The sequence below is a fragment of the Galeopterus variegatus genome, unplaced genomic scaffold (assembly GCF_000696425.1).
Source record: "Galeopterus variegatus unplaced genomic scaffold, G_variegatus-3.0.2 Scaffold4623, whole genome shotgun sequence".
NCBI classification, from domain to species: domain Eukaryota; kingdom Metazoa; phylum Chordata; class Mammalia; order Dermoptera; family Cynocephalidae; genus Galeopterus; species Galeopterus variegatus.
Genome location: NW_007730734.1, coordinates 32,451 through 53,604, shown reverse-complemented (window position 1 = coordinate 53,604; position 21,154 = coordinate 32,451). Strand labels below are relative to the sequence as shown.

The window sequence follows — 21,154 nt, the reverse complement described above, 5'->3', positions numbered from 1 at the left end:
ATTTACTCAAGACTTCTTTTATTATTTATAGGTATCTCCATATAGAGTCTACATACAAGGGTCTTCAAAAGCCCATGGAAAGATTCATATTATCTTTTAATTCTATTATTCCATGAACTATTTGAAGTACCCTAGTATTTATCGCTGAGTTTATTCCTGGTTAAGCTAAATTGTTTTTTTGGTACTGTGAATGTAATTCTTCCACTAGATTTTCTAAATAGTTGCTGACATATTACTGGGGTCTTCTGATGGTTCTACTAATTTTCCAGTTGGTTGTCTTCAGGTGGTCAAGAAAGTCAGTTGTTCAGAATGGTAATGCTGTCTCTTCCTTTCTAAAATGAATGACCTATTTCTCTTTGTTGACGTTGAAATGGTCAGGGCATAGAGAACAATGTTAAATGATAATGTGAATGTGATATTAGTGAGTCTTTCCCTATGTTTGTCGGAAGGGTTGTCCCTAGCGTTTCACTCAGTGTCTTAACCTCTAATGAGTCACAGAGCTCTTCGGCCATCTCAAATCAATAAGCTATGGACACTTGCCCCAGACAAATGTACTTATGAACATTCTTTAGAAATACAGATTCAATTTCTGGGGATAAAGAGACCTTCTGAAATGATGAAGATGGAAACTGGCCAGTGGTTTGAGAGCTACTCTTTACAACATTAAGAAAACTCCTTTCTATTTTCAATATATTACTTGTTCTTATGAATCATCAATAGATATTGAATTTTATCAAATATTTTTCACCATCTATTGAGATAATCCTTGTTAATTTTACCTATTGATATGATGAATATTGTTAATGATTTCCTAATGTAGAACTCTTTATATTCCTGAAATAAAGTCAGTTTGGTTATTGTGACTTAATATTTTATTCTTTCTTTCATTTTTGGTGGCTGGCCAGTACAGGATAGAACCCCGGACCTCGGTGCTATCAACCCCACACTCTAACCAGCTGAGCTAACCAATCAGCCCATGACTTATTATTTTAATATGTGGTTAGATTCCACTTGCTATTATTTATTTGAGATTTTGTGCATATATTCATTTCATAAATGAGATTTATATGTATGGGTGGGTTTTATCAGATTTGGTGGTAAGGTAATTCTAGCCCTATAAAAATCAAGGTTTTCTCTCTTTTAATTTTTTCTTTGTTGTGGAATAGTGTATCTGTCACAGGAATTATTTACTCTTCAAGATTTAGGAAATTCCCTCAGTAACTCCCTGACACCAGCTCTTTCTTTGGAGGTAATTCTTTGATAATTTTCTTGTATATATAAATTTGAATATATTACTCCTCTATGGCTTTAGGGACAGTATTTATGGGTTCCCTAATATAGCAACAATAAAATAATCAAATTTTATTTCCCTCCCTCTCTATCACCCAGTTTTAACAATATTGTCTTCCTTAACATTTACCTTTGCATGATTTGCTTACAATTTGCTTATATTCCTATTATTTGACTTCCCCATTTTAAATATCTGTCAACTCTATTTATTCTTATTATTCAATGTCTTTACATCTCATCCTCTTTCCTCCGTCCCTACCTCATTTTTGTCAGTTTCATCGTTTCTACATTTTCACTATACATGATATTTACATTCTTTCCTGTAACCTTAACCCTTCCATTTGTTTTCATTTTGGTTCTAAGGTAAAATATGATTATCACCAGTTCTTTTGTTCTAGTTTTCCCAATTATCTCTTAGTTGGCTAAAGTTCATCCCCTAGGAGTTGATTTAAGACAGGCCCATTGGAATCACACTACCTGAGTCCCTGAAATATGCATAACTGGTATAACTGGTTGTCGTAGCCTTTATGCTTGGAGGGCAGCTTGGCTGAATATAAAATCCTTGGGTCACCTTGTCTTTCATTGATTATTTTCTATATGGTGCTTTACTTTCTTTAGATATTGAATATTGTTGTAGAAAACTTGAAGCCATCTTGATTTATTTCTTTTTTTAAATGACTTAATGTCATTGTTGTTTTCGAGGAGTAAGAAAGAGTTATGACTACTCAAAGAATTCTTTCTTTATCTCTAAAGTACACTAACTATACTAGGATATGTCTCAGGGTTGACCAGTCTGGGTCAATTTTTCCTGACATACAGTTCAATATATTCAACTATTCTTTCATTTCACTGAAGTTTTATTAAATTATTTTGTGTTTATTTGTTTTATTTCACTGTTTTGGTTGTCCTCCTCAGAGACTCCAATTATGCAAATGTTGGGTCTCCTTTTCCTGACTTCCACATCTGTCATCATTTTCTCTTTATTTCTTTATGACTTTTTAAAATTTCATTTCATTTAGCTTACTTTTATCATTTCTGTCTGCTATGCCCCTGACTATGTTCTCCATGCAGCCTTCTGCCCTGTGCTCCTTCTGGTTTCATGTTTTCTTCTCTTTCTTTCATGAGTCCTATCAGCTTGGAATTCATCTCCATCCATCTCATCATCCCTTGAGTTCTTTCATTTCTGCTTTGCATTCTGACTGCCCTATTTCTAAAAAGTTCACAGCAAAACATTTCATCTCATCTGCTCCTTGGCAAAATTTTTCTGGTGGGATATATCCTATCTGTTGGTTAGTTTTGATGTCTGTTTTCTCTTCTTTATTTTGTAGGATTTTTAAATTAATGCTGTGCCATTTCTTTTATTATTACTTGTCACCAAATGAGCTGGATTTTCTTAGACCAGCTGTTTCCTTTGTTCCCACCACAGAGGCAGGCTGCTTCCTGCAAATATGGCTCATCTGCATGATTCTTCTGTAGCTCCACCTTCTCTGCTTCTCTGAACCAAACTAGGTCTAGGAGGCTTCTGTCATCAGCCCAAACCTGTCTCCAAAGTTCCCATATCCATTGCTGCAAACAGGGGAGATAACTTCTATATTTCATGATGAAACCTCAATTTCAGGAACTGTATTTTGAAAGTATTTGTTATAAAAATTTTTCAATCACACACAAAAGTAAAGAGAATAGATAATAAACCCCAGTGTACCCATCAACTGTCAAATAATTATCAACATCCTTCCTTTAGTAAGTATATTTTGGTGGGGCTTCCTGAGATTTGCTGCCACTATGACCTTTCATCATTCTTCATGCATCTTCTCTTCATTTACTGCTGAGTGGCCTCTACCCAATCTCAGTTGTCTTTGGGCAGCCCTTGCATATATTTTGGAGACTGCGGATCTTATTTGTGTCCAACTTTTCTGAAAATGGATTCTGTGGGTTTGAATAATTTCCAAGAGAAAAGAGGGAAAATGCTGACTTATGCAGCCTTGTTCATACTGGAAGTCCCAATAAAATACTTTTTTTAATTTCCAAGTGGTTAGACTTTTTGTTTAAACTTTTGTTTTTAATTTCTTATGTTATTGCATTTTAATCTATCTTGTATAATTACTGCTTTTGATAACTTATTCTTAAACTAATATGTGATCAAATTTTGCAAGTATTCTCTGAGCATTAGTAAAAAATGTATTCTCTATTTTTATTATTTTTATTCTCCATTTTAAAGCTACAACTTTAGCTTCATGTAAAACTACAACTTTAACTTGATGTAGCTTTAGAAACATTTACCTTGTTATACAGATCTTTGATGTCCATGTTTATTTATGGCCTGCTTGAATGGTCAAGCAGAAAGACATATTAAAATCCCCACTGAAACTTTAATTTCTGTCATTTTGTGTTTTTATTTGTGTGATGTATTAATTTATATAATTCCTATTCATTTTTGCTTTATGTTTTCTGTGCTTTACTATTTCTATGCATAAATACTTGGAAGTCTTTTCATTAAAATGTATATATTTTATTAATATAAGACACTATTTTGTTTCCTTTGTTTTTTCTTAAAATTCTCTTTCCCTTTTTTTACATTTATTTTGTTTTCATTACCAAAATATTTATTTCTTAGCCATTCTAGGTTTATTGTTTTAGATGTGTCTTTTAAAGACTTTTTAATGAATTTTGACATTTGATACAGTCTAATAGTCCTTATCACTTAATAGGGGAGTTTAATCCGTTTTTATTTATTAGGAAAACTAATATGTCATGTTCTTTTTCTACTGTGTTTTTTTTCTATGATTTCTGTGTTTACTACTTTCTTGCTGCATCTTTTGTTTTCTATATTTTGCCATTTAGACCATGACTTGTTTTTTCCCCTATGCTAGTGATTTCCAAAGTGTGTTTTTTCTCTGCTTATTGTGTACTCCAATCTCTCCAGAATGCTACAGGCTATTTTTCAAAGACCCGTTTTGTTGGTGGTTGCTTTCCTCTATTTACTTATCCTTAAAGGGCCACTGTTCCTTCCAGGTCTAGTTTTTCCCCCAGAAATAGTTTGAGTGCAAGTTGCTTTGGACAGCCTAATTTCACTTGGATGCTGTTGGAGACCTCCTCAGAGAGGTCAAGCAGGAGGGCTGGGTGCCAATTCGGCATCCGGCATCAGAGGAAGTAATGAAGGGGCCCGGGCCATAGGCCACCCTGGCAGAAGTCCTCATTCTTGCTTGGCTGGTTTCATTTTTTGGCAAGGCCACAGTACCACATGCCAGACCTAATGTGTCGGACCTTCTTCCTGGTGCACAAATAGTTCTGTCTCTTTGCCCAACCTCACACACCCAGCTACCAAGTCAGTGAGGAACTTGCTGCCTGAGGAGCCTAAGGAGCCACTGCTGCTGCCTGTGGCCTCATTTCTGAGCAGCCAGGTCTCCAGGCACAATTTGCCAGGCAGCCGCCAACGTATCAGAGACTACTCTTGCCACCCGCGAAATTGCCCTCAGAGTCTCCAGCAAAAGCCTTCAGCCAGAAGAATCCTCAAAAGCCCAGGACACCCACTCCCCAATCTCGCCTCAACTCTCAATTCTCCAGGCCCCTCCAACAGCCTATGCCCACCTCTCACTTTCTCTTCTTTAAGCCTGGGAGGTAATCGTGGGGTACAGAATCTCCCCATTCATATGCCAGAAGTAGAGTGGCCAGATTTAGCAAGTAAAAATACAGAACACCAGTTAAATTTGAATTTCAGATAAATAACAAATCATTTTTAGGTAAGTATGTCCTGTGCAATATTTGAAGCACATTTATAAGATAAAATAAACACAAATTATTCATTGTTTATCTGAAATTCAAATGTAACTGGGCATCCTGAATTTTAGCTGGCAACTCTATCTGGGAGATTATATTACTCCTTTGAGGAGTCATTTCTGAGTCACCTCTGGGTATCTTTTTAAAAATTAGCCCACTTTTAAAAAGAGTAATTATATTTGTAGAATTTCCTCAAAATACCAGAATTTGGCTGACTTGTCCCTGTTTATTCCCACACAAATAGGGTTTAACATATTTTTATATTTGCTAGATAATTTCTGTCCCAATAGTAGGGGTGGAGGTTCACAGGTATATTCTCAAGCTAACTTTTTATTTTAACATAAATTTTCTATTATAGGAAAGTTCAAATAGCACAAACAAAGAGACTAATGCTGCAAACCCTTAAGTATTTGTCTCCAAGTTTTAACACTTTTCAACATTTTGCAATTTTAAATAATTTTTAATATTTTAAATATCTGTCAGAGGGCCACCACACTATTTTGGGGGGTTGGGGGGCATTTTAAAGCAAATCTCAGGCATCATTTCACCTGTATATACTTCAGTATTTTTCAGCATCCTCCCAGAAATACTTCCTTGGCTATCCCAGCCCATGTTGACTTCTTGCTCTAAATCGATGAGTGACCCTTCTTACTTCAACTAGTTCATCAGGACTCATCACCCTCAGGCACCAAATGAGGAGACGGAGACACACACACACACACACACACACACACACACGTGGTCTCTTTCTATTGTATCTTCCACTACCCATGCCATGTGCCCAGCGACGACTGTTGACTGAGGGAGCCATTTTGGAGAGAGGCCTCACCTTTAGAGTGTCAAAATCCTTCTCCAAGTAGGAGCCACACTTTTCCCTCTCCCCAATGGAGGCAAAGAATTTGCTCCACCAATCGATGAACTCCTCTTCCTGAGTGGGTAGAAAAAAAGAGACCATTTAAGAAACAGAACTTGCCAAGTGAGATCCTTCTGAATTGGACACCTTCCAAGGCTGCTGGGCCAGCCTGGACTTCAAGGCTTTCCTGTGGAGTGAATTCAGTGAAGCAGAGAGCTGAAGCCTCCCGCCTCTCCAGGGGCAAAAACTGTGCAAATTGGAAGAAAAGGGTTTAACACTTGCTTGGCGTTGAGACGCGAGGCTCAGCACTGGCTCTGCCCCCACTTGCTGTGTGTTTCTGTCAAGCTCTCGAGCCCCTCTTTTCCTTTTTCCTTTCTCTAAAGTGGGCATAATCATCCTGGTACTCCCCACATCCCAGGGACACGCGCAGGCTAAAATCAGAGCATACATAAGGTAACTCTTTGGGGAAAATGTCGATAATCTCTTATTTATAAATAAAATGCAGTAGATCCAGGAAAACTTAGACCCAAAAGAGCTGTCCTGCCCCCCTGACCCGCACCCCTCCCCCCCGCCAACTCTGGCAATAAAGGAAGTGTTGGAGATCAGAACTTAGCTTCCCCCAAGGTCAAATCAAGGCAGAGTCCCTGAAAATCAGAAAATACTCAAGTGTCCGTTATTCAAAAGACACTTGTAAAAGTGGGAATTAGGTGAGAAGAAAAGAAAGTTTTGACAACCCACTCTCTGCCCTTCCTTCCTCCAGTCACTCATAATTGCAGGAAAAGGTGGACAGGCCTGTTACAGAAAATACTGGTCTCCACACTTTTAACTCCTCCTGCACATGGTTAGTCCACATACTCTCTTAGATCTGGTGCCTAGAATGCTCCCCCAGCTGTGTCCTGTGTAGGTGGTGTGTCCTGTCACCCAAGGAGTCAGCAGTTCCCTGAAGGTGGGATGGTCACTCCTTCCCAGCCCTTCCCCCAAAACCCACCCAGAGCTAGACACTAGGTCTGGGCCTGCCCGTACCACAGAAGCTCATCCAGCATGGTGGGAAGGGACAAGGACACGGGGTCAGGAGAGCCCATTCTGGGACTCGCTTTCTTCCTCTGTATGAGTAGTAGGCTAGAAGATCTCCCAGGAGCCTGCTCTGATTCTATAAAATGAACTGAACATCTACCATCAAGTTTCTGCAAGTGCTGGCTACGCCCTTTTTACCAATGCTGAGTGCTTTGAGTTCCAGCTTCTTCAGGGTAAGCACGAGCTGGGGCCAGGCCAAGGGCACCTGAACAGGCACACAGGGGAGAGGGTAGGATGAGGTTCTCAGAGTCTCCACCCATCCTGGAAGTGTGATCCTAACACCACTGGTGTGGCCAGATGTGGTCCCCAGACACACAGCACGGAGAATGAGTGACAGAGTGAGGCTGTCACTATCCGTTCGACTTACCCGGAGGGTCTTCTGCAGCCAGGAGGGAAGAAAAGAGGTTCAGATTGGTTAGACACAGGATAGTAGAGCTTTCTGACTTGTAACCACTCTAGAAAAAGCCAGTAGAGAGCAAGGCAGACCCTAGCCCTGATGTTTGAAGTTCAATTTAATGAAAAAGATGCTGGGGATGGACACACTTATACAGACATACAAATCAAACTCACACAGTGACCAACACACAGAAGAATATTTACACAGTCAGGCACAAAGGAGATAGATATGCTGAAACACACATATACTCCCACAAAAATACACAAGGACACATCCTAACACACAGGAAAATATGTAGACTTAGGTAGAAACAGTTAAAATGGAATTCAATTTAGCTGTTTGATTCCTCCTAAATCTTTATTTTCTTTCTCAGAACAGATACTTAAAGATTTAAATTTATAAATCAGGCTCACAGTCAGGAACAGACAGGCAACCAGCCAGTGTTTTGTACCAGAAAAGGCAGAAATATAAGAATTGTGGGAAAGATGTTACCTTTCCCTCTGTCTTAAAAAACCAAGTAAATTTAAAAAGAATAGAAGACAGAGTTGTGAATAATACCATCAACAAAGACAAACATTATGTAACTAAAAACAGAAAATATACCTTCTTTTCCAGCACCCTTGGAGCACTTAGAAAAAATAAAAAGCCACAAAGCAAATCTCAGTAAAGTCCCAGAAATAAAACTCCTTTCAGTCACATTTTCTGACTGCACTGCAATAAAAACTACAAATGAATGAGAATTTTTTAAATTAAAATCTCAACCTTTTGGAAATTTAAAGGCACACCTTAAAAACCTCCTGAGTCAAAAAGAAAACCAAAACTAAAACCACAGGTACTTAGAAAATACCAACAATGAGAGGCATATGCTCCAAACTTGATGGGCTGTACCAAGCCTGTACTTGGAGGAAAAGTCAATCTCAAATGTTTTCACTTTCATACAAAACAATGAAAATAAATAACTTGATAATTCAGGAAGTTGAAAAGAGCAAGAAGACCAAAGAAAACGGCAGGCAGAAATAAATATATTAGAAAGGAGACGAATACTACAATTGGTAATCAAACCTCAGAGAAAGCTTTCAAAAGACCAATAAGATAGATAAGTACTTATCAAATCTCATATTTTTTAAAGTAGGCACACCATTAGGAATGAGAAAGATCAAATAAAAAGATAAAGAGAATAAAAATACTAAGAGATTGACCAGGCCTAAATCAATGACAAATCATGGAAAATCTAGATAAAATGGATGATTTTCTAGAAAAATATAAATTCCCAAAATCGATTCAAAAGTAATAGAAAACATGAAGAGGTCAATAACCCTGAAATAAAGTGAAAAAAATCTCAAAGAACTACCTCCAAAAGAGACATCAGGCCAAGATAGTTTCTTTGGGAGGAAGTTTTATCAGTCTTTCAAAGAATAAACCATTCTTTGTTCTACAGCATTTAAAAGATGAAATTTTCCCCATTCATTTTATGGAACAAAGCCTGACAAAGAAATACACACACACACACACACACACACGTGGATTAATCTCATTCCTGAGTAAACATATAAAGATCCCAAATAAAATATTAATAAACAGATTGCAGCAGTAGATCTGGCAGGGTCAAGCTGGGTTAGTCCAGAATGCAGGAATGGCTCAGTATCAGTGAGTACGGAGAGAAAAGCCACAGAATCATCTACAAGAGAGGTTTGAAAACTATGGCCCACTGGCCAGCGACCTAGTTTTATAATTTAATATCAGTATCATCTGTGGCTGCTTTTCAGCTACAACTTCAGAGCTGAATAGTTGTGACAGAGACCTTATGTCCCCCAAGTCTAAAATATTTACCCTCTCTGGCCCTTTAAGAAAGAGCGGCCACCAACACCTGGGCCATATGCTACCTTCCTCCTGCTATCAACTCAAGGCCAACTCCTGCACCCCTCCCCAGAGTCTCATCCCCTTGGCCCGTTCAAGGACATCACTCCATGATCCTCCCCACCCTCCTGGCATCACCAAACTTCTCTCTACTGGATCATTCCCATCAACATCCAAACATGGGACTCTAGTCGCCACCATTTAAAAACACTTCTCTCTGACCACATTTTCTTTCTGGCTCCTACTTCATTACTTTCTCCCCTCTACAGAAAAACTTCCAGAAAGAGTGGTCTACACTCGTCTCTAATTCTTGGCTTTCCATTCTCTCTCCTCAACCAAAATATGCTCGTCAAGGTCACCGATGACTCAGGCCTCAATAATCAATCTCGTAGCAGTATTTGACATAGGCATTCACTCCTTTGTCTTTGAAACATCTCCCCTTGCCTTGCAGAACATCCCACTGTCCAGAGCACCAGTGTGGTCCTCCCACCTCGTTGACCACACCTCCTCAGTCTTTCTTCTTTGCTGATCTCTCCTTGTCACCCACCCTTTGTTCATCTGAGTGCCCCAGGGCTCAGTAATTGGACCTCTCCTCCTCTCCATCCCCTCTCACTCCCTTGGGGTTCTCACATCTGGGTCTTGCATATTTAAGTAACACACACGTTGATGAGTCCCACGTTGAGCTCTCTCCAGCCTGGATGACTCCCATGAACTCCAGCTGCCTATTGGAGATCTCTCACTGGACATGTGATAAGCTTCTCAAATGCACCACATCCAGAACCCAATTCCTGAACATCCCCTGCCCAGTCTGCCCCTCCCACAGTCTTCCCCCTATAAACAAATGGCGAACCCTTCATTCCAGATGCTCAGGCCAAAAACTCTGCAGCCACCTTCAACTCCTCTTCCTCACTCCCTACCTCCAATTCATCAGTAGCTCCTGTTGGCACCACCTTCAGTGTATATTCAGAGCCAGATTGCTTCTCCCCTGTCACCACCACCCTGGACCAGCCCCCATCACTCATACTGGATTACTGCACAATCTCCTAACTGGCCTCTCTGCCTTTACCCTTGCCCCCTGCCCCAAATCCATTCTCAACACAACAGCCACGTACATCCAATCATGTCACCCCTCTGTGCAAATCCTCCAGTGATTTGTCAACTCACTCAGAATAAATCCTAAGTCCTTCCAACAACCTCTAACGTCTCTCGTGATCCGGCTCCCACACCTCCCTGACCTCACGTCCCTTCGCTTTCTCCCACACTCATGCTGCTCCAGCCATGCTGGCCTTCCTGGTCCTTCCTGAACACCTCCAGCACCCTCGTGTCCTTCCCCTGGCAGGAATTCTCTTCCCCCTGACATATCCATGGGCCACTTCCTCATCTCCCTTAGTCTTGATTCCAACGCAACCTCAATCTTATTATTCAACATATTGTAAATCACAGCTGCCCTCCCAGCAATCCCTACACTCCCTTCCTTGCTTTTTGTCCATGGCAATTATTCCCATCTGACCTTCATATACTTTACTTAGGTATCTGTTTATTAGGGCAGAACCCTTTATCTTTTGTAACATTCATATCCCCAATACTTAGAACATTGCCTGGCACATATTTGTAGTCCAGTAAATATTTAGGATATATAAACACCTAAACAGCAGGAGGCTCTGGGGGCTGCTATTCCTTGGCTTTTAAGTTTTTAAAGGCAAATAACATGCCATTAAAATAATAGGTTTAAGGACTGGTCAGTTAGCTCACTTGGTTAGAGTGTGCTCACAGCACCAAGGTCAAGGGTTTGGATCCCCTTACCAGCTAGTCGCTGGGGGGAATAAAAACTAATTTAAAAAAATAGGTTTAAGAGAATGTTTTGTCCAGCCAGTTTTTCCCCACCATAGGCAGAGGAGATGAAAGTGTACAGGGGAAGAGAAGGCAAGAACGAGACCTGCGACAGTTGCTGGTAAGGCATCCCGCACTCCGCCCCCCCCCCGGTTAGCTCCAAAGTGTCTTATGGAAGAGACCCCTCCATAACTTTGGGTACCCGGAAAGCAGCAGCCACCCAGAAGTTGCCAGAGGAATTGGGACGTGAAGCACTTGAAAGAAGTTGGTAGCATGGGTGTCATGGGAGAGAGAATCTAAGGGATCTCTCGGCATTTCCTGTAGACACCAGCGTGTTGTGGGAGAGCTGCTGAATTGCACCACAGTCCCCAGAAGGGCTTGAAAGTTAGTTGAGAGAGAGCAGGAGACCTGGGCAGATCTTGGGGCTGAGAAGAGAAGATGCTGTCAGCAAATGTAATATGATCTGTGTGCCCAGAAATCAGTGAGCCTATGGATGCCAGGGTGGACACATACTGGTGACCAGGGGTCCCTCCCTGAGGAGGTAAGGACATTATGGAAGCCCAACCCAGAATTTAGCTGCCTCCCAGGAGTATGGAGGAGAGAAAGTCCAAACGGACTAGGTTTAAAACTAAAATGTTGAAGATTTCCAGGACTTTTCTGCCATCAGGAAAAATGTGGTCTCAAAGGAGAGATTAAGTCAACTTACAGAAAAATAAAGTTATGTTTTTAAAACACTCACATCTGTGACTTTAAAATATCATTCCTGCTATTTCATTAATCTGGCTTTCGATGAATTTATTTCAAGCACACCTCTTCCTTCTCTTCCTCAGAAAGACCAAGAATAAGTTAGCACCCCCATAAGAATGAGCCCCTCAAAATCAGGACAGCTCTCCCCTGTCTTAACCTGATGTGCCAAAGCTAACTAACCCACTGACATGAGTGGAATCCCACACTATGAAGCTCTGAAAGGGAAATGGTCTTATGTTCTCTAATTCCAAGTGTGTTCTTGACCTCGTTTTGCAATAGCTAAGCATACAGACTTGGAACACACCAAGGAGGAGAAAGAAAACTAAAAGGCTTGATTTCTGAAGTGTCATCTCAGGTTTTAACAGGCAGTCTGGCCACTCATACTTTATTCCCCCATGCCCAAGGCTCAAGACTCCTCGTCGCTGGGTCAGCTAACCCAGGTAAGTCTGACCAAGGCACGGATGGGAAGCCTCTCCAATTTTAGCTAACAGCCAATATTCAGTGCTGAGGAACAGAGGTACGTAACGGAGACGTGTCTCTCTACAGGCTTGATCCAGTCTAATGGGCATCCTAATCCCTCCGAAGACCAAAATCAGTATGAACACCTAATCTCCCATTATCATTTGGTGGGCCTAACACATTTAATGAATGTGGATAGCAAACCTGGCAACAACAATTCTATCTCTTCCTTTCTCTGAAGTCAGGAAGGGAAGGTTGGGAGGTGGGGACAAAACTTGTGTGCTCTCCCCAGGATGATCATTTGAATCAAAGAGAAAAGTTCTGGTAAAATTCATTTATCATCAAGGTTATAATGTTAAAACTTTGGGACCCTATTTAAAACTATATACCCACCTCTAGAAAAAGCAGTCCATTATTTTATGATTTTAAGCAGGCCTTCATTACCTATGTCAACCCAGAGATAGACATCCTAGACTGTGTTGAGAGTAATTTCTCTCTAAGCGTAAATCATTACCAGCAAGATAATATAACTGGGGTCATTGTGAGACTTTGAGTTGATGTCTGTGAATATGTTCTGTGCCCTGTAAAGTTTACCATGATAGACACTCTTTTGATATTAGCAGCAGCATCAGTTTGGTCCCAGTCCTAATACTTCATAGCTCAACATCTGCATAACTGTAATAATAATATAATGATTCCTCTAATTCTTTAATTAATGTCCTGAGGTTTAAGAAATTGAGACCATTTGCCCGTGTACACACAAATATAAACACATAAGGTAGCATACAAGTACTCATGCCTATATAAAGACCAGACAAACCTCCAAACATGCATATACCCAGACTTCAACCCATCCCATGCATACTAAACCACTCAGGCCCCCCAGAACGACACATACATATGCCCACAACCAGCTACCACATTGATTTAGCAGAACTCTACACATTCATAACAAAAATCACTTAATTATTTCCACAAGTGGAACACTGGGCTTTCAACCTCTTGTTGACACTCCCTGTAGTCCAGCCTCTTGTCTGTCGAAGAAATCATTACTCTGCTTATTCTGACTTCAGGCTGGATCAGCGGAGGTGGAAGGGAAGGGAAGACCTTTAACCAAAGTGCTGAATTGTTTCCAAAGACCAGTGAATAAGTGTTCCTGAAATTCAGCAAAGCCAATCAGATGGTGCGGGGCCTTTGATCATTTGACTACTGGCCTGTTCCAGATGGGGGACTCATATGGGGTGGGGAATCCCTGCTGGCCCTGTCCCAACTTGAGAACCTAAGATAAATATTGGGGCCATGACTTAGTCCTCCAAGGGCAGCATGACCACATAAACCAATGCAGGGAGCCTGGGGGGATAGGATCTATCCAGTAGGTTGAGTGAAAGAAGATTCCATCAGAGTCTTCAAACCTATGAAGCAATGAAACATCTCTAATTGGGAATCTGTGTTGATTCCAGTAGGGCCTACGCCAAAGCTTGCCTTACCTTCATTCTGCTTATGTAGACACTATTGCTCAATAAGAGTTCCAACAATCTATTTAAGAAGAAAACTATTTTTGAAGGCCTTCCCAGGACTACAGAAGCATTCATCAAACTACAGACACCATTATTAGCTATCTTAAATTCAATTTAAAAAGGATTTGGAGGGAGACTACCATGTGCCAAAGTCAACCCACTTTCTAGTTACTGTGTGCATTTTCATACACAAAATCACATTACTTTTCAAATATTTTATCTTTTGAACTTGTTACTAATTCACTCTGATTTCCCTGTGCCTCTGTTAATGTAGAGAAGAGTTAAAGACGCCAGGTAGGTTAAGCCCACCGAGCACCCTCAAAGGGCCTTGTGCTTAGCAGAAAGGGCTGCACAAGTTCTGAGCACGGTTTTGAGCCAGGCTAGGGGGGAAACAGTGTTTAGTACCAATAGAGATAGCAAGGCATTGAGTTAGACCTCGGAGAGAACTTCCTATCCCATAGATTTCTAAGGAAAGCCGAGAATGTCCCTCCAGTGAGAGATGAGCCTTTTTTCTCTGGATGGGAAGACAGGTCCTTCATGGACCAGGGGAAGACCTGTTGGGGAGGAGGCTGGGGTAGGAGCAGAGGCAAGGAGGGCTAGTTGGACGGGGCTGGGGCCTCCTCCTCCCTGATGGGGCCCTGGAGTTTGCCAGACGAGTTTCACCCCGGGCTGTCCCCCCTGCAGTGCACATCGAGGGAGGAGGAGTGCACCCCCGAGGAGACCACAGGAATGCCAAGCAGGGGAAAGGCGCCCCGAGCCAAGGGCTCCGGCAACGAGGATCCAATATCGGCGGGTGACTCCAGCCCCCGTAACAGGAGAGACCGTAAAGTATGTGCTCTGCTTCCCAACCAGCAAACACAGCAAATAACCAATTACTCCAAATAGCTAACAGATTTCAGTTCTGATTTTCCTCCCCTCGCCCCCTCTGTGCCTTCACTTGTCATTTGACGGGCGATTTGTATTTGCTCTGAGAAAATGAGAGAAAGAATGAGTCACAAAGGAAGGTCCAGATTACACCAGTGACCGGCATCAAACCTCCCTCATCAGAACTAATGGGAGCGGGGGAGGCCAGGCTGCACTGGCAGCACATCGGATCTGGAGGTATTTTTAAAGAAGTACAGTTTTGTTACTTTCAAGCACATGCAGTAATTCTCAACCAAAATTGCCAAACACATGTCCTTAGGAAACCCACTTTAAGGAGAAGACAATCCTCGTCCTAATTAGCACACCTGATATGTACAAAAGTGCAAAACTATGAATGTTGCTAAAGTTAAAATATTCCCCCTCAAACTTGAGTTCAGAGGTGCAACCATGAGTTTCGGAGACAAACTGCCTTGGATGCCTTCTGGAAATGCTTCCTCACTCGGCAGCCACACCCTGTAATTGATTCCTTTGCTCAGAAAACCTTTGCTTCAAAGTCTTGGGATAAATTGTCCGTATTCATGAGTTGCAGTGAGGCACCCCCCCCACACACAACTTGAAATTAGGGGAAATAGGGCTGCCCTTGGAGAATCAGACCATGAAATAGATGCACAGTTGGTCAGAGCAAGGACAGGCACAATCACCTCAACAGGGGAGAATGCCTCCTACGCTAAGCCTTAACCGTAAGTGGGAAGAATGTATTAACACATCTAGAGAAAAAATATCTCAGTGAAAAAGAGGAGTTGGTCAGTCCTGCAAGAATAGGAAAAGGGGAATAAGGGTTGTCCACACCAGCACCATTGGGGGAGAGGGTGCCAGGACTTAGGGATGAAGCTGTCCCTACCTTTGGAGATGGATTACCAGTCCATCTTGGTCAGCTGCTACTAATAAATTTCAAATCACAGAACTGTCTCACCTCATTCTGCTTTCTCACTCATCTCTAATCACAATTTGCCTTTCCAGGTGCTGAGTCTATAGAGAGACAATGCGCTGGACCAGCGTCCAAGGTCACATGCTTTAGGCAGGTATATTTCTCACTGTAAACTCATAAACTGGCAACCTCAATTTAAAAATTTGAATAATATGCATCCAGGCCTGAGAAAATTGATCCATCAGGTGTCTGCACCCACAAGGTTAAGGATCCACTCAGCCAAGACTATAGAAATTTCCCTAATGTAACACCCCTGCTTGATGGACCTGGTAGAAGAGGGATCAACTCTTCTTTACTTAGGAAACTCCTATGTTGGCGTCCATAGGTAAGGACCACAGCTCTGACTCAGCCTAGCTAACACCTGACTGTCATAACAAACCTAGAAAGCAAACTCTTCAGCCCGGAAGAAAAGCGTCAAGTAACTGCCTCTAATCCTGGTTTCCTTCTTAATTCTCCCAGCCTACTGGGATTCTAACTGGCAAAGTAAAACTACAACTTTGCAAATCTAAACTATTTCCTTTTTCCTTTTATCTGAGTTTGAGATTAGAAGGAGTCAGGCATTAATAGACAGAACCCATCTGAGCTCTAGTACTAGATAAGAAGTACTTCCCTCCATAAGGATAAACAAAAGAGAGAAAGAAGATACAAAGTTTCAAAGTTTCTAAAGAAGGAGAATGATCGGAGGGCTAAGACAAATGTCTCCCTATGCTAAAGAGATGAGTAAAAAACAGAAGGAAACAAATTGCTCATAAGAAGTCTCAAGAGGACACCACAAACAAGAAATTAGAGTGCACAGTCCTGAAGGAGATATAACCTGCTTGATGAAAAACATGACAGTCATATTTAAACCTATAATAAAGACATTAATTTCCAGCAAAATGACAAACTAGACAAGCAGAGAAACCCTCTAAGTAAGAACACCTAAATTAACAGGTATCTTTAAAATCCATTTTAAATGCATGGCTGAGCTGATGGGAATGTAAAGAAAGTCCTTAGGGGCAAACGAGACAGGAAAAATCCAGAGAAATGGGAGCCAAAATGCATATAACTAAGGGGACACAAAAAGCCACAAACTAAACATTTAGTTTTAAGTGAATCTGGGTTTGTAGTGCCTCCAGGCATCTGGTAAAAGTAAACACATATCTTCTCTGGAAGAATGTGACTTCCATCCAGGCCTCAAAGAATTCTCAGATAAAGTTCCAAGGAACATGAGTTCACAATCAAAAATAGTGAAACACATAAGGAACGAGACACCATGAGCAAGTGCCAGCTAGAGCCAAACGAACTGCAGAATCAGACCTGTCAGAACAACAGAAATCAGAATGGTCAAAAATAGGACTTTTTAAAAAAACTGTTTAAAAAATTAAAAGGTATTAAAAATTTGACAAAGAAACAAGACACCTTCAAAAATAAATAAGCAGATTTAAAAAAAAACTTTTAGAAATAAAAATATAATACTTAACACTAAAAACTTAATAGTTGAGGCTAAATAGCAGATTAGAAACAGCTAAGGACTTAGTGAACTAAAACATATAGCTTTAGAAGTCAGCCAATGAAACACAATGAAACAAATAGTATGAAAGTAAGTTTAACTGATGTAGAGAATAGAGAAGGTCAGTCGTGTGTCTAGTCTGAGTTCCAGAAGGAAATGATGGAGAGAAGTGGAATATATAGTATTTGAAGGGATAGTGATTGAGAACTAGTAGTAATAATAACAAAAACAGTCCTCATATTTAGGAAGGCAACAGCACAATGGAAGCCAGAAAATAGTGCTGTTGGAAAATAATTATCAGTTAAAATAGCATTGCCAAAATAAGGGTGAAATAAAAATATTTTCAGATAATTAAAAAGTGAGAAAGTTTAGGGCCAGCCCGTGGCTCACTTGGGAGAGTGTGGTGCTGACAACACCAACTCAAGGGTTAAGATCCCATACTGGTCATCTTTTCAAAAAAAAAGAGAGAAAGTTTATAAAGAACTGGCCCTGATGATAGGAATTTCAGTAGGCTTTACTCCAGAAAGAAAGAAAATAATTCCAGCAGGAAGAAGGCTGATACCAAAAAGAAATAGTAAATGTAAGTATAGCTGAAAGCAAAATTAATTACTTAAAAAATAACAATGTTTAAAAATGTAGTTTTAAAAGATAGAACTAACATATTAAACAAAAGTTTATAAATTGGTAGGTGATTAAAGTTAAAGCATTCTAATTACCTTGTAATATTCTGGAGGAGGCTAGAAATACAACTTAAACTTAAACTTTCCTAATTTAAATATGCATGCTAAATTTCTACACTAATCACTGAAGGAATAGAAACAATGTATAATTTCTTTGAGACTGAAAAAGGGACTGGGGATAAAAAAAAAAAAAAGAAAGGGGAGTTTTCAATCCAAAAAGAAAAAATGAGGGAAATGAAAGGACAGAGACTAAGAGAGACACAAAATAAGTTGGCAGAAATGGATCCAAATATATCAGTAAAAACTTTCAGAATATATTTTTAAAAAATGAATCCATCTATTTGCTGTTCATAGGGAGAGGCACCTAAAACGTAAAGTCACAGAAAAGTTGAAAGTAAAAAAGACAGAAAAGATGTACTATGGAAATACTAAACCAAAGAAAGCTGTTGCAGTTATGTTAACATACTTTAAGAAAAACTCATTAGTAGAGATTTTAAAAAGCAGAGAGGCAAGGGCTGGCTACATACAGTTAAAAAATTCAATTCTCCAGGAAGATATAAGAATTCTGAACTTGTTTATGCCTAAAATACAGATTCTAATATAAAGGAAAAGTAGGCAGAATTATAAGGAGAAACTGACAAAGGTCACACCAAAGCAGGATGTTTTAATATAACTACTCTCAGAAACTGATAAACCACACACCTATAAAAATCAGAAGAAACACAAATTTGAATCACACAATTAACATTTCTGGTCTAAATGGACATGTTATAAGTAAACCACATTTGCAGAATAAACATTCCTCTCAAGCACAAACACAGAGCAGTTAAAAAAATTAAGCTAGGCCATAAAACAAGTGTCAGGTCATTTCTGAGTATCATTACATACAGACTGCATTTTCTGGGCCATCTCACAGTTAAACTAGAAACTAATAACGAAAAGAAAACTTACAACATAAGTTAAGAACTTCCAAAACATATTTTTAGACAATGCAGGTGTCAAAAAACAATAGCAAAAATCAGAGTATACTCAGAATGGAAAATAACAAAAATATTACTTGTCCAAATCTGTGGGATGCATAAAGCAGTACTTAGAAGGAATTTTATAGCTTTAATATTTCCATAGAGATTAAAAATATTATAAACAAAAAAATCAGAAGGAAAGAAAAAATAAAGAATACAAATTAATAAGCTAGAAAATAAGGAAACAATACAGGAGATGAACTAAAAATTGATTCTTTGAAAAGACTGAAAAAAATCTGGCAAATTCTGACAAGAATAATAAAATATAACCTTAGGAATGAATGGAGATATGACTAGATGGAGAAGAAATTTTTCCTCGAAAAATTAAAGAGTTATTATGAAAAATGTTATGCCAATGTTTTTAGGAGGAAATGGGTAAATTCCTATAAAATATAAACCAACAAAAATGACTCACAAAGAAACAAAACATCTCAAAGGTCCTATAGACATTTTAAAACTTGCATCAGCAGTTTAAAATATTCCCAAGAATGCTGTCTAGACAGTTTTACAAGTGAAACTACTAAACATTTAGGCAACGGATAATGCCAATCTTATGTCATTCTTCTGGAGACTAGAAAAAAAGCATATACATCCCAAGTCATTTTATAAGATTAATATTACCTATATACCAAAACCTGAAAAAGAAATTTCAAGTCATTATCATTCATAAAAACTTATGCAAAAAAATTCCTAAACTAAATATTGGAAAACTGAATCCAGCAATGGAGAAAAAAAGATAATAGATCATGACCAGGTTAGGTTGTTTCAGAAATGCAAAGTTGTTGCAGCACTAAAAACAAAACTATTAATGTAATTATCACATTAACAGATTAAAAGACAAAAATAAATACGATAACCTCAACAGATATGTTTTATAACATTCAATAAAATTTAAAAACAATGTTTTTTAGCATTCAATAAAATTTAATAACATTCATTATAAAAAACTGTTAGCTAACTACCAATAGTTCACTTGATATATTTCATACTCAGTAGTGAAACATAAAAACATTCACACTTAAATTAAGAGCAGATCTCCAGCATCCAAGCCCACATGGCATCCTGCACCCTAGGAATGGCAGTCCAGCACAGTGTGGAGGCCACCCTCAGGACAGAGGAAGTCAGTGTGTACACTTTCTAGAGCCACAGAGCTGATCGATCAGGGCCCTCTGCCAATGCCAGCAGCCCTGCTCTCTTCAGTGGAGCACCCATGCACCTCTCACAGGAAAACTGAGTTCCACTGTGTCTCCAGCAAACCCACCCAGACCCATGCATCACAGCTGGGAACCTGTGGAGTGCCCACATGCCTCTATCAGGGGTGCAGTGTCCTGTCTCCAGCTCCAGTGAGCCTGCCCGGGACTACCTGCCTCAGTTAGGGAGCTTCGGAGGGATCCAGCATCTCTTGGAGGCACAGGGGCCTGCTCACAACTCCAGTGATCTTGCACGGGAGAGCAAACTCCACCTGAGGAGCGGCAGAATGACCCAATGTCTCTCTTAGGGGAATGGGGGCCTGTCTATGGCCCCAGAAACCTTGCCCAGAATGGTCCACTCCATCCAAGGAGCTGCAGAGTGACCGAGCATTTCTCCTGGGGAACAAGGGCCCTCCCACAACCCCAGTTACCTTGCACTGGGCAGCCCACCCCAGCTGAGGAGATGCAAAGTAACCCAGTGTCTCTCTTAGGGGCAAAGGGACCTGCCCATGACCACAGAAGCCTCATCCAGAGTGGCCCACTTCAGCTGAGCAGCTGCAGAGAGCCCCAGCATCTCTCTTGGTGGAGTAGAATCCTGCCTATGACCACAGTGTCCTTACCCATAATGACCTACTCCAGCTGCAGAGCCACGAAGAGATCCAACATCTCTCTCAGGAGCACAGGTTCCCACCCACAATCCCAGGGACCTTATGCAGAGTGGCCCACTCCAGCTGCAGAGCTACAGAGTGACCCAGCCCCCCTTGAAGGCACAGGGCTCCACCCAAAACCACAGCAACCTCACCCTGAGTGGTCCACTCCAACAGTGGTGCTGCAAAGCAACCCACTGACTCTCTTTAGGGTTCTGGGCATACCCAGGACCCCCAGCAACCTCACCCAGAGTGGCTAGCTTCAATGGTGAAACTATAGAGCACCCCAGAATCTCTCTTTGGGGCACAGAGCCCCACCAATCATTGCAGTGGCCTCACCCAGAGTGGCCCACTCCAGCTAAGCAGCTGCTGAGGACCTTAATGAATCCATGAGGAGAACAGGATCCCAGTTGGGACACCAGACAATCTGCCCAGGATCACCCACTACAGTGAGAAGCAGCAGAACACCC

The 21,154-nt window shown here is 40.6% G+C and overlaps 1 protein-coding gene across 1 annotated transcript in view; it reads right to left on the bottom strand.

The window, feature by feature from the left end:
- Positions 1–21,154, bottom strand: part of LOC103603480 (dysferlin) — a gene marked incomplete at its 5' end in the record, with an annotated part of 83,351 nt that overhangs the window by 30,861 nt on the left and 31,336 nt on the right. The window contains one exon of the mRNA XM_008588007.1: positions 5,897–5,995. Coding sequence (XP_008586229.1) covers positions 5,897–5,995 — 99 coding nt within the window. The remainder of the gene's footprint in view (positions 1–5,896; positions 5,996–21,154) is intronic.